The sequence below is a fragment of the Diorhabda sublineata genome, chromosome 3 (assembly GCF_026230105.1).
Source record: "Diorhabda sublineata isolate icDioSubl1.1 chromosome 3, icDioSubl1.1, whole genome shotgun sequence".
NCBI lineage: Eukaryota > Metazoa > Arthropoda > Insecta > Coleoptera > Chrysomelidae > Diorhabda > Diorhabda sublineata.
The window spans coordinates 13,568,280-13,583,561 of record NC_079476.1 but is presented as its reverse complement, the minus strand read 5'-3'; the positions used below and the strand labels follow the sequence as shown (position 1 = coordinate 13,583,561).

The 15,282-nt window shown below is 31.1% G+C and overlaps 1 protein-coding gene across 2 annotated transcripts; it reads left to right on the top strand.

The window, feature by feature from the left end:
- Positions 1-5: 5 nt before the first annotated feature.
- Positions 6-13,722, top strand: LOC130441271 (angiogenic factor with G patch and FHA domains 1). 2 transcript variants are annotated; one of them, XM_056774870.1, is made up of 8 exons: positions 6-568; positions 621-827; positions 2,555-2,704; positions 5,630-5,753; positions 5,908-6,306; positions 10,907-11,111; positions 11,162-11,261; positions 13,464-13,722. In XM_056774870.1, exons 1-8 carry the CDS (start codon positions 359-361, stop codon positions 13,629-13,631), a joined length of 1,563 nt encoding a protein of 520 aa, XP_056630848.1. In that variant the 5' UTR covers positions 6-358; the 3' UTR covers positions 13,632-13,722. The 2 variants fall into 2 exon arrangements, with proteins under 2 accessions (XP_056630848.1, XP_056630849.1); XM_056774871.1 differs by lacking the exon at positions 5,630-5,753 and adding an exon at positions 5,508-5,589 and having other exon boundaries at positions 285-568; positions 13,464-13,721.
- The last annotated feature ends 1,560 nt before the right edge of the window (positions 13,723-15,282 follow it).

Here is a 15,282-nt window from a genome sequence, read left to right as displayed (position 1 = left end):
GAGTAGATTTAGTTAGAAGCTGTCATGTATGATGTCTGCTCCCACCTGCACAACAGAGTAAAAAGGATGTGAATCGTGTATTTACGATAATGCTTACCGCACTGGGACAGTAAATACAATAAAGCAGTATTTTAACTCAATAAGAAAAGAGAGAAATACAGAGATAGTATTGCATAATAGCGATCTATTATCTACCTGGTGAATATACATCTCTATGAGCAAAGCCATCGAACTTCAAACCAAGGTTTTAGGGTAACACATATATTCTAAAGGAGAGAAATTATATTGACATATGACAGAAGATACCAGTGATGTTTATATTGAAAAATACTCTAAAATAGGTATTTTAATATAAAACATGAATACTACAGTAAATCAAAATAAAGAAATCAAAACAAGTGATTCGTCATGTAGTGAAATAGACATAATTCAAAAAGCGCATACGGATACCAACTTCAAGATGAAATTGTTACAAGATTATCCAGAAGCTTTCAATTACATTGAAAAATTAGAAAACCTTATTAATCGGTACCTGAAAAAAATAAACAAATTGCGAAATAGATTAAAGGTGGTATACTTACCAATTATTTTCTGTAAGTCCTCTGATTAATGTATTTTAGACAAGAAATAAACATGTAGATAGTAGTACCCAAACAGAAGTAATCAGTACAAATGCATTAGATTCAGATACCCAAATGAATGTTCAGCAGAGTTTAGTTGATGATATTACAGAAGCAGCCGAATCAGCTATGCAAAATACTGGTTTTGTTTACGAGGAAACATCAGGATTATACTATGACTATAATACGGGATATTACTACAATGCGGTATTATTTTATTAATTTATCTACTGAACGTGATGAATTATTACAATATTTAATATATACAATAACAAGTTGCTGCCCTAGAGTTACATAATCTTATGTTATAGTTTGTATATGTATAATTTTGAGAACAACAATATTAAAAATATTTACCTTTAGATCTACTTAAATTTGAACATTTTCTTAAATTCTTACTGTGTATGAGTTTGTTTAACCATTTTTTATTGTATTAAACAAAAATATGTAGGACTTTGTTATTCTTAAAAATTTCAAAAATTTTGGATGTCATTAACATAAGATTTCAAAACTTGGAATTAAATGGAAATAAAAATTACAAAAAAGTAACAAATACTTATCTTATACTGGAAATTTTCTTTTTTATTTGTTTTTAGTCTACTAAAAATAGTTTTGTAAAAAGTTTTATCATATCCATTGGCATCTACTTGAACTTTGTTTTGTGCAAATACCAATGCATAATCATTTTTTCTCAGTATTTCAGGAAATATTACTTTCTGCTCTAACACAAGATTGTCCCCAACCAATTCTTTGTCTTATACTCGAAGATTCTTATTCAGACTCAGAAAAAGAGCGCCTATATCTAATCTTGTAATTTGTTGAGAAATTGTAAGGCACCTTTGAAAATGAAAAAGCTTTATAATTCGTTTTAACTAATAGTAATTAAATTATAAAGATCTTGTTCTCTTATTTGAAGTAAGCTCTTTAGAATTCACTTTTACTGCTACAAATTTTTCCTACAACTTATACATTTTCCTTATTGACAGGTCACCTTCTAGGAATTGCCTTTTTGTTTGAGCCCAACAAAAATGACTACTAAGAGAAACATTTTAATATGATCTTTTACTAAATTTTTTCGAGCTTATATATGGGAATTTATTGCATGGTTATGAATGGTCTATTTAGGTTTTTGGCTTATAGCCTGTCTTCCACAAATCTCCACAAACTTGTTTATTCCCTTATTTAAAATAAAAAAGTATCCAAAGCTATTCATCTTTCTTGAGTTTTTAGAATTTTTCCAGTTTCTTCTTCTTTCAACCTTACACTTTGTAGTTGTATATAGGATAAACATTCTCTTTTCATTTGCATCTAACTTATAATAGTTTAAATTTTTTTTCTATTGTCTTTACTTACTTTCAATCAATCCTTTTTTGTTAAAACTTATTCCCATCCTCTATTAAATATTTTCTTTAGAATATTGTGTGCCCAGGTCTCGAGTCCCTAGTTCTTTTACATGGAAGCTTCTTTTCAGTTTTGTGCACCACTACATCAGGCTCTATATATCCCCAGATTTAATTAACTAACTGAAAAACCTAACCTATAATTATTACAAAACAAGAAAAATTTAAAAATACCAGGGTGTCAACATGTTATACATATTGAAAAAATGAACTGTGAGTGAGAATTAAGTGGGTGTATGTTCAACATAGTACTATGTAACTTAATCTACAAATTTAAAACATACACTTTGGGTTTTCTTATGATTCTAAAATTCAGATTTGCTTGATTTTAGATTCAAAAGGTTCATTATGCACATAACTATGTTATCCTAAAATTTCAAATTTTCTTAATTTGTTACGCCCTTGTAATACTAGGGCAGTGAAGTATTGTATAGATACAACTTCTATATAATTTTTTTTATTTAATGTCAATGTTTATGAGGGGTGGATGATTACTGAAAACTACTGTAATTATTAATTTTTATTATTTTGTAGGAATATGGTTTATATTATGATGGTACTACTGGTAAATATCTAAAATATAATGCTGATACACAATCTTATGAATTTCATTCACAAGTACCTATTCAAGCAGAGGCAGAAAGTGGACATGTTATTAAAAGAAAAAGCAAACATAAAAACAAAGTAAATACTTTCAGTACATTTATTTTACTTAATACTATACATACAATCAAAGAATTGTTGATGATCTAAAAAGTTCTCACTAATATTTCCAATTTGTGACATTTTTGCATCCAATGAATCCAGTGGTGGCGCTAGGCGTTGGCGGCTTCTCAAGCATTGTAATGATTTAGGTATAAAATTTGAGAACACGAAAATAGTGTCATATAGTCTTTTGAACAATATAAAGAACTTCAGCTTTTAAAAAGCAATTCACTAGACTCTATCAATGACGTTAAACCAAATAATTTGGAAGAAGTATGTTGAATGTTTACATAACAATTATAAAACTATTCACATTTTTTGTTAGTACAGCTTCCGCTGAGAGAAGTTTCTCATTGTTGAAATTGATTAAGACCTACTTGAGAAGCACAAAGATCTGCATTATCCGCTCTGTCAATTGAAGTTGAAATAGCAGCTTGTCTTAGCTATCATATAATCCTGAAAAAATTTATTGAGGCTAAAGGCAAAACATTCATCTGTTTCAATTTCTATTTTTGTAAATAATTTTTGTCATCATTTTATTAGCAATAACAGAAGTTTTTATAATCTGGCTCTTGTAATTTCACATGCTTTTTTTCTGGGAAATAAAGGCCTGACAAACCTGATATCACAGACGTTCACATGTGTTCTAGCGTCGCCACTCAAAGAATAACTTCACACTGATTCAAATAATTGTTCAAGTTCTAGGATACCATCATATAATAGGTATCTAAATTAATTTTAATACAAAAATTTTAAAAAACCTTATTCAGAAACCCATTTGTAGATCAACACGAGTCTCACTTAAAAGTAATGTACGAGTATCTCAGAGTCTGTAGATAGCAGCTCTAAAAAACGAATACCAAAGTTTCCAGCAAAATTTGGTACTAATTAGTTGCCAAAGAATTAATTTTATTGTTCTGTTTGATGCATCAGAAACAACGTTAATACTAATTCTACATCATGATCGAAACTTTGTAAATATAATATAAAATCTCTCCATATCAAAAAATTTAGTAGCTTTCTCACACCCAGATTACGTTATTTTCATATAGTTTAAAAATGCTTTGAGATCATTTGCGATATATTGAATTTTGTTATTTCAATAGCCTATGGAGTCTTCCAAGTTTCTAAATACTCTGAAATCATTTTCATTTTGTTGTAAATGGATTTTGTCATTAAACTTGTTTATATGGAAAGCAATAGAAGAGAAACCCAAATTGCCCATAATAGATGGGATGGAAATTTACTAACTTCACAATTATTTTTGAATACTGTGAAAATCATTTGTAATTTTTTTGTTATGGTATTTTTCTGTGATTTATTATTTTCAACAGAACCAGCAACAAAATAGAATGTAAGAAGGAAGAAAAGTAACTTGGAATCTGATCTTGCTAGCATCACAGATAATTTTAAGTACCTTCAGAATCATTTTTAATTATTTCTAACGAATTTCGCTATAATGATATAGAATCATACAATTGGACATGTTTTTTTAGAAAAATATCAAAAGTATCAAAACGGACGTAGTCTCTTTTGCTTCTGTACTTTTGCTTGTTTTGATTTGATACCAAGATATTCTTCTCAAAAACAAGGTTTTTTTATTTTTATTTTCTTGTTAGCTCTGTAGGTAATTGTAACAAAGTGCATCATTAACAAATTCCTAGTGACTTTAAAAGACTGACAAAATTAAAATTTTGGGCCAATATTGCTGATGTTTTCTTTCTCTTGTTGCTGCCTCCACAACAAATTTCAAATAATTTCAAATGCACTTTTAAAACCTGTAGAGCTAGTAAAATTCGAGTCTGAAAAAGCAGCTGCAAAGAAAGTAAATTCTCTGACAACTAACCAGCAACCATTTTTTAGTATAGAACAATATTATATTTGTAAAATTTTAACTATCTTAATGTAAAGTAAACATTAACATTGCATTTAAGAGACTAGCCAGAGCAACAAAACTAATTCTTTGGATACTAATTAACAAATTTTGTACCTTAATGTATCTCATTTTGCTCACTTTTCAAGGTTGTACTTAGCACACATAAAACAGTATTCATAGATTTGATTACCACTTTTAAAAAAATACACTCTGTAGCAAAATTAACACATAATTTATTCTAGTTGACTGAAAGTTTTATAGGACAACTTTTGAAATCTTTCAATGGCTTCATTTTGTTATATAATAATCCATATGTTATAATCCATGAAGAGTGTCTTGGAGAAGGCTTCTCAAAAGTACGTGGTGATCGTTGAAAGCTTTCTCTTGACTACAAGACTTATTATACAACTTACCTTGAAGTGATTTTAAGCAAAACTTTTTTGGGTGTAATTAATTTTGATTGAAATGGAACCTATCTAGATGCTATTGAGCTGTAACTGCTGCTAAAGAAGGAAATAGGCACTATTCAATTAGACCCTCTCATTGTTTTCTATAATTTGTATCAAATCTATTGCACATTTGTTTGTTAATTCAGGATATTCTAACTTCTATTTTATAATGTTTTTACATTGATTACAATAATCACCCTTAAAAAAATCCGTTAATTTTGTTGGAGAATGTATTTAATACATTGATTAATTGACACGAATCTATTACTTTAGGTATATGATGAATGTTGATGTACACTTGTTTCATATTCTATTGATAAATTTCCAATAACTTTTCAATATTGTAGTAGTTTTATGATCTTTTAATTAATTGTGAGAACAATAATAAAAAAAATTTAAATAATATAGTGTTTGCCAACTATTTACGACTTATTATATACATTTTCTTTGTTTTCAGGTAAAGACTACTTCTGATTTGGGCGAGCTATTGTTATCTTTCAATAAAATGACATTAAATAGTCAACGAAATACTGCCTTGGGTACGTATTAAAATGAGTAACTCGAAATTATTCTTTCTAGGGACTCAAAAAAGGGCGTAAAACAGAAGGAAGATCTGGTAAAATAAATAAGGATATGGAAGAAGGAGAATGTACTTCTACTGAAACAAATAGTGATGATGCAGGGGTCGATTCTGATTCTAGTGGTAGTTATTTTTGTTTTTTTTTTTCTAATTTCCTTTAATGTTGAAAAATAATATGGCACCTAGGAGTTGAGGATTGTAGCAAATTGCTCACTTTGAACTGCATTGTAAATTATAAAAGAGTATGATGCAAAGTTTGTATCATTTCAATTTTCAGATATATCCAAAAGTTGGCCACCATGTATGCGAGTAATAGTAGAGGCTTCAGAAATACCAAGTATGAAAGTTGGCTCTTTACATATAATAACCTGTAGCGGAGGTTCAATCGGTCGGGAAGGATCCCATTCGATTCTGTTAAAAGATCCGAACGCAAGTAAACATCATTTAAAAATTTCATTTGAAGAAAAAACTGGACATTACCAAGCAGTGGATTTAGGATCAAGAAATGGGACTTTACTTAACGGAAAACGAATGTCACCATCAAAACAAGAGAGTGAAAGTATGATTATTATTCATGGTAGTAAAATACAAATCGGGCAGACAATTTTAGTGTGTCACATACATGAGGGTAACCAAACATGTGGACATTGTGAACCGGGACTTATTCAAGTTAAAGGTATGTGGAATTTTAATTAGAAATATAGTTTGTTAGATGATAGTTAGATTGAAACATAGCGTTGTTTTACCTCATGGGATATTTTTTCTTTGCTTTCAACTTTGAATCTTTAATTTGAAAAATGTTTGTTGTTACTCAAGTCTGTCTTTTTCTACTTTTTCATTGGCAGCAATCTACTTGAATTATACATACTAATCTGGACAGTTATATGCTATTGACTCATATAAATTTTATTTTACAGTTTTTGATAGGACTTTCCGATTTTTTAATTTCCTTTTGTAATCTTTTATTTCTAATATCAATTGAACAACAAAAATGTTACAAAGAATCAATGGTAAAAGTAATGATTAGTGATGTTTGTTATGGAGTAATCATTGAGAATTCTTAGATTAACGAATTTATAAAAGTACACATATTTTGTTCTTCCATCAGTGCTTGATTTACATTATTGTTCCAGTTACCCCTTATCACTTTGTGGACTCGTACTGGCTTACAACACAAAGTTTAAAGGTAGTGTTTCCTCAAGATAATAAATTGTCCTAACTTCCTTTCTGATTATTTTCCTTAATTATTTTTTCTCTGACGCATGTTTTCGCGTTTATAGGGGATCTAGAAACCTAATAGAACTTGAGTATTCGTTAGTATATATTTAGAATAGAAAATGGACAGATATATTTTCTAAAATTGTTAAACTCACTACTTTCTTTATTGAGTAAACAGGTAATTTGTGATGTTGAATATGAATCATCTCTTGAAAACTCACTTTTTTATAAACAATTTATTAGCTACACTTTTCCAAGAAATTCAACAGTATACACAATTGATAATATAACAGAACTAACACTAAAGTCAGACTGAGTTGTATAATTTTAATTTGACTTGATATCGAATGTTCTAGTGAATGTATTATATATAGCTCTTTCACTTTGCTGAATTAGCAAAGTTATCATTCAATATAATTTGTTCCCTCTAACAAATTCTATAAATGTTTTGTTGATATTTCTTTGATTTTGCTGGATTGGCAAAGGCAGCATCAGATATAGATTATTTGGTCTAACATAAGGAGGTTCTGATATAGTTTGTTTAATCTAACATAAAGACGTTCAAAATACTGTAACTTGTTCTTAGAAAGTTTGTTAGAAAATATTTAAAGCTGAAAAAATAATTGAAACAACTTTTGTATCAGTTAGTTATTAAGAGTTTCCATGTATAAGTGAAATTATTGATAAAATTTATAGCCACCAGTGTCGTAGGTTGTACATACTTAGAAATATACTAGATTTTTTTCTATTACGTGCTGGTCGATGAATAAATTTTTAAATATAATTCATTATTGATTAGTATGATCTGTTGGGAAAATATTTTAAATTGGTGAATAAATGATAATAGGAGATATTAATAGTAAGACTAAATTTGAAAATAAAAGTTTACATGCTCACTGCCAGAGCGTTGCTTTAAATATTTGTGCTTGTTTGAAAAAAAATTCTGAAATAATATGGTTATCACGAGAATTTATGAGAATTGTAACATTAGAACTAGTACAAATGTAACATATCGAAATTAAAAACTTAGTAAAGTCGAGTATACTATCAACAATGTTCTAAGAAGTGATCTGAAACACTGATCTGCCTATTCCATCACCTTTTTTGGCTGATTCGAAGGCTTCAATCTTCTGCTCTCTGGAATTCTACTGAGAAAATGGAAGCTGTAGCAATAAAAATGATGATTAAAATAAAAGATGCTTATCATTCAGAATACCATGTATATTAACACTATCACTGTTGGCTTTGACCAATTTGAGCTTCTGAATATAGGGGTCCTATTGGAAGGCTTAGTCTTTTCGGCGCGCATGGGAAGAATATTATTGGGCGGAATGGGAAACAACTGTGTGGAACTCATCTTTTCAGGAAGATTTAGAGAAAAAATATCATTGTTATTGACACTTGTCATAATGGTACAGAGTGAGGTGGCATCCAAAAGGGATGAATGATGTTTCCTTCAAATTCAGAATAATTCGAATTGGATTTAACTGGTGTAAACTTTGCATCTAATGCCATTTTCATAACAATTGAAAAATCACAAACACATTAATAACAAACAGTACTCTAATGGTTTTCCTCAACTGCAGAACACTATTCTACTTTGTAAAACTACTACTTTTGAGTGGGCAGTAATATTGGCAATTTCTGCAATTTTCTAACAAATAACGTGTGTATTATTCATCTTCTTTTAAAATCTGCGTTATTAAGGCCATTATAGTTTTCATAGTCTTCCTTAGCTTGTAATAGTTGACACCAAATTTTAAAAGAACTGGTCATAAGATGGGAAAATACGAAAGGCAAATTTAACTAAATGTCGAAAAGTGGAAGAAGGATAATAACGTTTAAAACTGATAACAGAAGTCCTTGAAGTGACGATTTGAAAAAAATTGTTTCAACTACATTAATAGGTATCTAAATATACAGATAATTCGAATAGATTGTGCTACAACCTTAATGTCTATTGTGTCCCCATTAATAGAGCTATTTTCAACATCTACAGCTCGCCTTTTCTATAGGTACTTAGGTTATATCCCCGATCATACAAGTTTCAAAACCAAAGAATTTTTGTATATGCTTGCAATAGCAAGACATTCTAGAACCATGTGAACTTGACAAAATCTGAACTCTGTTTTTACTACCTAATTTTATCTGCGTGCTTAGGCGACAGTGTAGCTTGTTTATGATAAAATCCAAATACTTTGGGGATCTAGTAGTATCAAAGTTCCAAAAGAATAATCAATACCAAGAAGACGCTATCAGATGATTTCTTCAGTTTCCTCCTTCCAAAACTCTTTTGCGTTTGTGCTCTTTTTTTCTCTCTCTTTGATTCTTTTATGACCTGGAACCCATACTAAAATATTTTCGCCTATTCTCTTGCAGATTTTTTCTGCTATCTGCTTTTAGTCAATTACATGGGTGATCAGTGCTTTGGGACATACTCTAGTATCAGAATGAATCTTCCAGTAGTAAATATGTCTATCTATAAGACAATTATACAGAAGCCTAGATGATGATAATTTGATATCAGCCCCAAATACTCCAGCATCAGCTCGTAATAGCTTCTGAAGCATCTGTCTATAATTTAATAGGATTTATTTTGAAAATCTAATAGATAGATTACCTTTTGTACTCTTAAAATCAACACCATGGAAAAGTTCTTTTATATGCTTATTTTCTTGATCATTTCATTACTAGGAAAATTGGCTGATCAGGTGTAATCAGAAAATATGAAGTTCTATGATTTTTCATGGTTCTGTGATGTGATAATTTTAAGTTCTGTAGTTGGGCACTTTCTCAAAGCTTCAGTGATGCACACACTGGCAAGCTTTTGAATGTTTCCTCATGTTGTTCTGACCCGCTTATACATGCTAGACTATTGCTGCCCCATACGTATACCCCCATTCTTCTAGGCATTCATTATCTAGTAGTACACCCACATACATGAAATTTTCTACATTCTCGAATTCTATTCGCGTTCCATTATGTTTATGTACTTTATATAAAATTGTTTTTTGTCTTACCTCCACATTTATTCTTTATTTCCATAAACTTTTTTTGTCATTATTGAAGTGTGGGCCTCTATCTCTTCTGCTGCTGTTATTAATTGTATTGTAGTTTTTTCAAGCTTACTTCTGTTTGTCTTAATCATTTTTGTGTTTCGAAAGGTTCACTTTTCCTGTTATTAATTTTATTATATTGATCGTGTCTTCTAATGTCATTTTTGGATTAACTTTTTTCTGTTCATACTATCATAAGCTCTTTTGAAATCAACAAAAAGGTTCTGGGTTGGAATCTCATATTCATAACAACAAGTAATTAGCTGTTTTATCATAAAAAAATTGATCGGAAGTTCCTCTGCCTTTTCTAAACCGCCCTAGGTACTCTCCTAACGATTTTTCTGCATATATTTCCAATCTATTTTTCAAAATTGATGCGAATATTTTTTATGTGATGTCTAATAAGGCTATTCCTCTATAATTTTCACTCAATGTTTTGTCTCCCTTCTTATAATGGAGTTTTCCATGCTTCTGGCATTTTCTCGGTTTTCCAAATCTGACAAAGTAAATTGTAAATTTGCTCTTTAAGCTATTCACCGCCATGTTTTATTTGTTCTTGTGTTACTCCATTGTCTCCGGGACTTTTATTGTTTTTCGTCTTATTTATCACTTCTTCAACTTCTCAGTTTGGTAGGGCTGTAAGCTGATTTTCAAGGTTTTCTTCTTTTGCTATTTCTTCGAGTGCATTTTCATTTCTGTCATTTTCGACATTTTCATTAAGTATATCATATATATATATATATATATATATATATATATATATATATATATATATATATATATATATATTATATTATATTATATATATGAGATTTCATAGTTGAAAATATTCTTTTCAGGTAAATGGTATTACTGTGGTCTTATTAATGTAGTAGATCATCTAGATAGAGGTCACTGAAAGATTATTGTAATTGAGGTTTATATTGTTGTATCATAATAAAACACTTCTCCACATTTTTTACACTGCAGCAAGAAAATCGGATTGATATAATATTCTTTCAGAACCAGAAAAAGAACGACTTTACATGCCTAGTAAGTCGAATCAACATAAGAAGCAATTAAATAATTTAAAAATGCTTTATGGAGTCACAGAATTTGAGGGTGAGGCAAAATTAGCCAGTGGATATACAGACAGGGCTCAAAAAAGAAGAGAAACAGTAGGCAGTCAAAATCCACATGAAAAAACTCAAACAGCTTCCGTTAATGAGTAAGTACTGTTTTCCTTGTATTGAATATACGTTAACGTAATTATTATAGGTCGATAAATAAAGAAAATAAGGGCTTCAAATTACTACAGAAAATGGGTTGGAAGGAAGGAGAGTCGTTAGGTAAAGAGGGAGGTGGTCTTTTGGAACCGGTAAGTTGAATGATACACATATAATATCCAGATATACTTGACTGTATAAGTTTTTTCTTTTTTTAACATAATATTTTCTAATCCGATTTCAATATTTTTAAATCATCGAACGCGTTTCTCACATCTCCATTTGTTGGAAATCGCTTTCCACCAAACTATTTTTTTAAATTTGAGATCAAGAAAGAATCCGAGTTAGCCAGATCACGTAAATATAGCGGATGAGATATAATTCGACTTATTATTCCGCAACAGTAGCAGACGAATGGGTAGGTGCATTGTTGGAATGGATTAAACTCTTTGCTTCAACAAATGTAGACGTTTTCTCTTAAATTCCGCATCAAAACTTTGACTGGTTAATTTTTCCCTTTTCTGAATCATTTGGTTTTCTTGGGAGCACGTTCCTAGCATAAAGTCCATTGTTCTGACTGTATTTTTGTTTCGGGGTGTATTAGGTCCTTATTAGACGAGGCAGCCACTAGGGCAACTAGTCACTTACCCCGTTAGAGGGCATTGGTTCATATGAAGCTTATTATTATACGACGGGATCCAGTCGCAGAGCCTCATTTTGGCTGCCAACTGGATGCCCGGCAACTGTACCTACAGACACTGGCTCCTCAGTCTGGTTACGCTCCTGTGCAGCATATGGATCTTATTACACTGGTTTATTCTCTCAGTCACAGATCATAACTCCGGGAGTATTCTAAAAATATGTTTAAATACATACTATACCATACTATCATATATTTCTTTTCTACCTCGCGAAGAAAACCGCTGGGGCTTAAATTAATTTTAACTTTAATGCTTACTTACCTCAAACTATTCCAGATATGTTATCTCTTATTAGGTCGAATAGCTTGAAAAACCTTGATTTCGACATTCGAAAGTACGAGGCATATTTTTAAGGAAGTACCGTTTTGGAATTAAAAAAAGAAGTGCAAAGATATCACAATAATTTTATTTTTACATAAAAGCCTGTACCTTAATCTACTTTTCTACATAATTTTCTTGAGTATTGAGGCACTTGTCATAACGTGGTACCAGTTTTTGAATACCCTGCTCATAAAATTCTGCCGCCTGACTTGTTAACCACTGTTTCACAACTGTTTTGACTTCGTTATCGTCTTGAAGACGCTGACCGCCCAGGTGTTTCTTCAAGTGCAGGAACAAATGGTAGTCGCTGGGCGCCAGATTAGTGCTGTAGTGAGGATGATCTAAAGTTTCCCATTGAAAGATTTGATGAGATCTTTGGTCCGATTAGCCACATGTGGACGGGCATTGTCATGCAGCAAAACGATACCCTGTACTCACCCATTTCCTTACCATTCCATCACTCATAATGTTTTGTACGTAAACATCACAGATCTCACGATGAATATCGATCGGTTCTACGACTTTAGCACTAAGAAATCATATAACAGCCCGTACTTCTCAATCGGCGGGACTCACGATTGTCGGAAGCATCTTAAACACTCAGTAAACAACGTATACAATGAAGAATAATACTGTAATGGCGTCAGTGCATAGACAAGAGATGTAGGTAACCAGCGCGCATGTGCGGAGCGTCGACCTTGGGGTTGCGACGGCGGAATCACAAAACGGTACTTATTTAAAAAATATGCCTCGTAATTAAAAAACTTATTGTCATCTGCACATAGTGTGTGGGATAATCCTTTCGATGTTCTTAAAGAAAGAATTGGATGTAAATGTATTGTCCTCTTGTTTTCATCTTCTTTAAAAGTTATTGATTTTCTAGCTGCTCTACTGGTTGCTATACTAATAAAAGCCTTAGGGTGGTATCCAAGTTTCATCTACTGTGATATGTTGACATAAAAATTCACTTAACACAATAATTTCATAATTTATATTTTTTTATATTTAGTTCTCAAAATTCTACCTTTTATGTGATAGTAATTTTGTAAAAATATGCAACTTTGGAGATCTATTTTCAGTAAAAACAAAATAAACTCAACATCTTACTTGTAGTGGTATCAACTACAGTGAAATTAGTAATTTACACCCACAAATTTGGTCGGAACAAATGACATGGTCGTGAACCAGCTAAATATTTAAAAATGGCAAGTTGAAAACACATTTCAAGTGAAAAAATTCTGACTGCCATATTTTTTAAATAGGGCAATAACATCACAATATACTTCATATGTATATTTGTTTCAGTAACTTTAAACCTAACTTATGTTGTAGATTAATCCACAATCCAATCAAGGAACTACCGGAATAGGTTCAAAAAACATAGAAGTACAATCAATTCCAACAAATTCAAGCAAACAAAATATTTGGAAGAAGGCCAACGAACGATTTCAAAAATTGCCTGAAACCAATAATGCATTTGATGCAGATTCAGATGACTAATCATAATTATTTATTGAAAGCAACAATAATTAATTATTTTTTGTATTTATTTGTGAGTTAATTGATTAATTAAATGTGGTTATTGTTAAACTCATTATTTCATTCAATTTCACTTATAACTTAAAAGTCATTGTATGTAAAAAATCCCAATATCAAGAAAAGAATGGATGACAACGATTATCAGAGGAACTGTGGAGATTTATTCCTCCAGGAAATGGATAAGGATACATATAGTGAGTACATATCAGTGTTCCCATTAATTGAGATACCAGTGTAGATGTTTCTTGTATGTGTTATTTTCATATTGGTTTACAAGGTGGTCTAAAATTATGAACATTAGTTTGTAGAACTGATAATGTCTAAAAATAAGATTACTTATGTAGGGACACTTTCTAAAATTAAATAATAAGGAAGATACAACCCTTTAAGGGTGAAATATAGAACTTTTTAATTATCTGCCAAACAATTTTGATTATATCCATTCTGCGTAATCCCATGTGAATACTGCTTGAAAGATAGGTAAGTCATTTTATTTTCATATTTCATAAGAAATAATAACACCTCCACTTATTAGTGTCAGTCCTTTATCTATTTTCTGAGGTGACAGTGTCCTGTAGTGAGAAGACATTACAGATCTTCTAGTATTCCGAATGATCTTTTTGCCGCTTAAGGAAAACAAGAGGGGTTCAGGTCAATGGAAGTCTTTTGCGTTTCTTTACAAACAAGCCAAACTTCGGCGAGTTATTGCTGTACTGACTTAGATTTCAACTTATTGCTTCTAGAGAAGCTTGCAATCTCCAGATATTTAACTGCATATTTCCACTCTATGATATCTCCATTTAGAGAAAGATACTTGATATCCAGTGGTTCTCTTTTTCTTTTAAATGGAGGTAATATTGTCTTGATTGAATTAATATATAACATTATGTCTTCATCATAACGATACATTCGAAGCCAATATCCTTGAGCCTGTGAAGTAGCTCATTTACTACATTTACACGTCGCCTATATACTGGTACACGCCTATTTGATGAATACAGACAAAATTTTGATTCATCCGTTAATAAAATATTGGACCAATCTTGAATATTCCAATTTGCGTGTTCTCGAGCAAATTTCAATCTAGCTACTCGATGTTCTCTGGTAAGACGTGGACCTCTAGCTGGCATTCTGGCTCGTACACCTGCTTCTCTCAGCCTATTTCGAACTGTTTGTAGGCTTATTCGGACATTACGAGCAGCCAATAGATCTGTTTGCAGCCTTTGAGCGGTGGTATGCCTAATTCTTAACACCGTTAACCTCAAATAACAACAACAAATTTGACAAAAATTAACCTGCCGTTCAGATAACTGGACAGTTTGGACATTTCATGAAACAGTAATAAAACAAAGAATTATCGTATTAAGATTAGATGAGCAAGTCATTAAACATGTACTGTCAAGCCAGACACGTTTTAAAAATAGTTGAAAACTATTTATGAATATCACTCAGAAGTTAGTGTCCATTTGTTGATGCAAAGATGTTTCAGTTTACATTCCAATGAGGGTAATACTGTAGATTTTGTGTTGTTAGTAGTACAAATGACATTACCAGAAAGCATGAAGTATTTCGTGACAGCTTGAGAGTCAACTCCTGAAGAAAAATATTACAA

What these genes read in the sequence shown, in the direction of transcription:
- LOC130441271 (XM_056774870.1), top strand. Translation starts at nt 359, where the DNA reads ATGAATACTACAGTAAATCAAAATAAAGAAATCAAAACAAGTGATTCG. An exon ending in GGTCGATTCTGATTCTAGTG is followed by an intron (nt 5,754 to 5,907) that starts GTAGTTATTTTT and finishes TTCAATTTTCAG; the next exon opens with ATATATCCAAAAGTTGGCCA. An exon ending in CAAACAGCTTCCGTTAATGA is followed by an intron (nt 11,112 to 11,161) that starts GTAAGTACTGTT and finishes TAATTATTATAG; the next exon opens with GTCGATAAATAAAGAAAATA.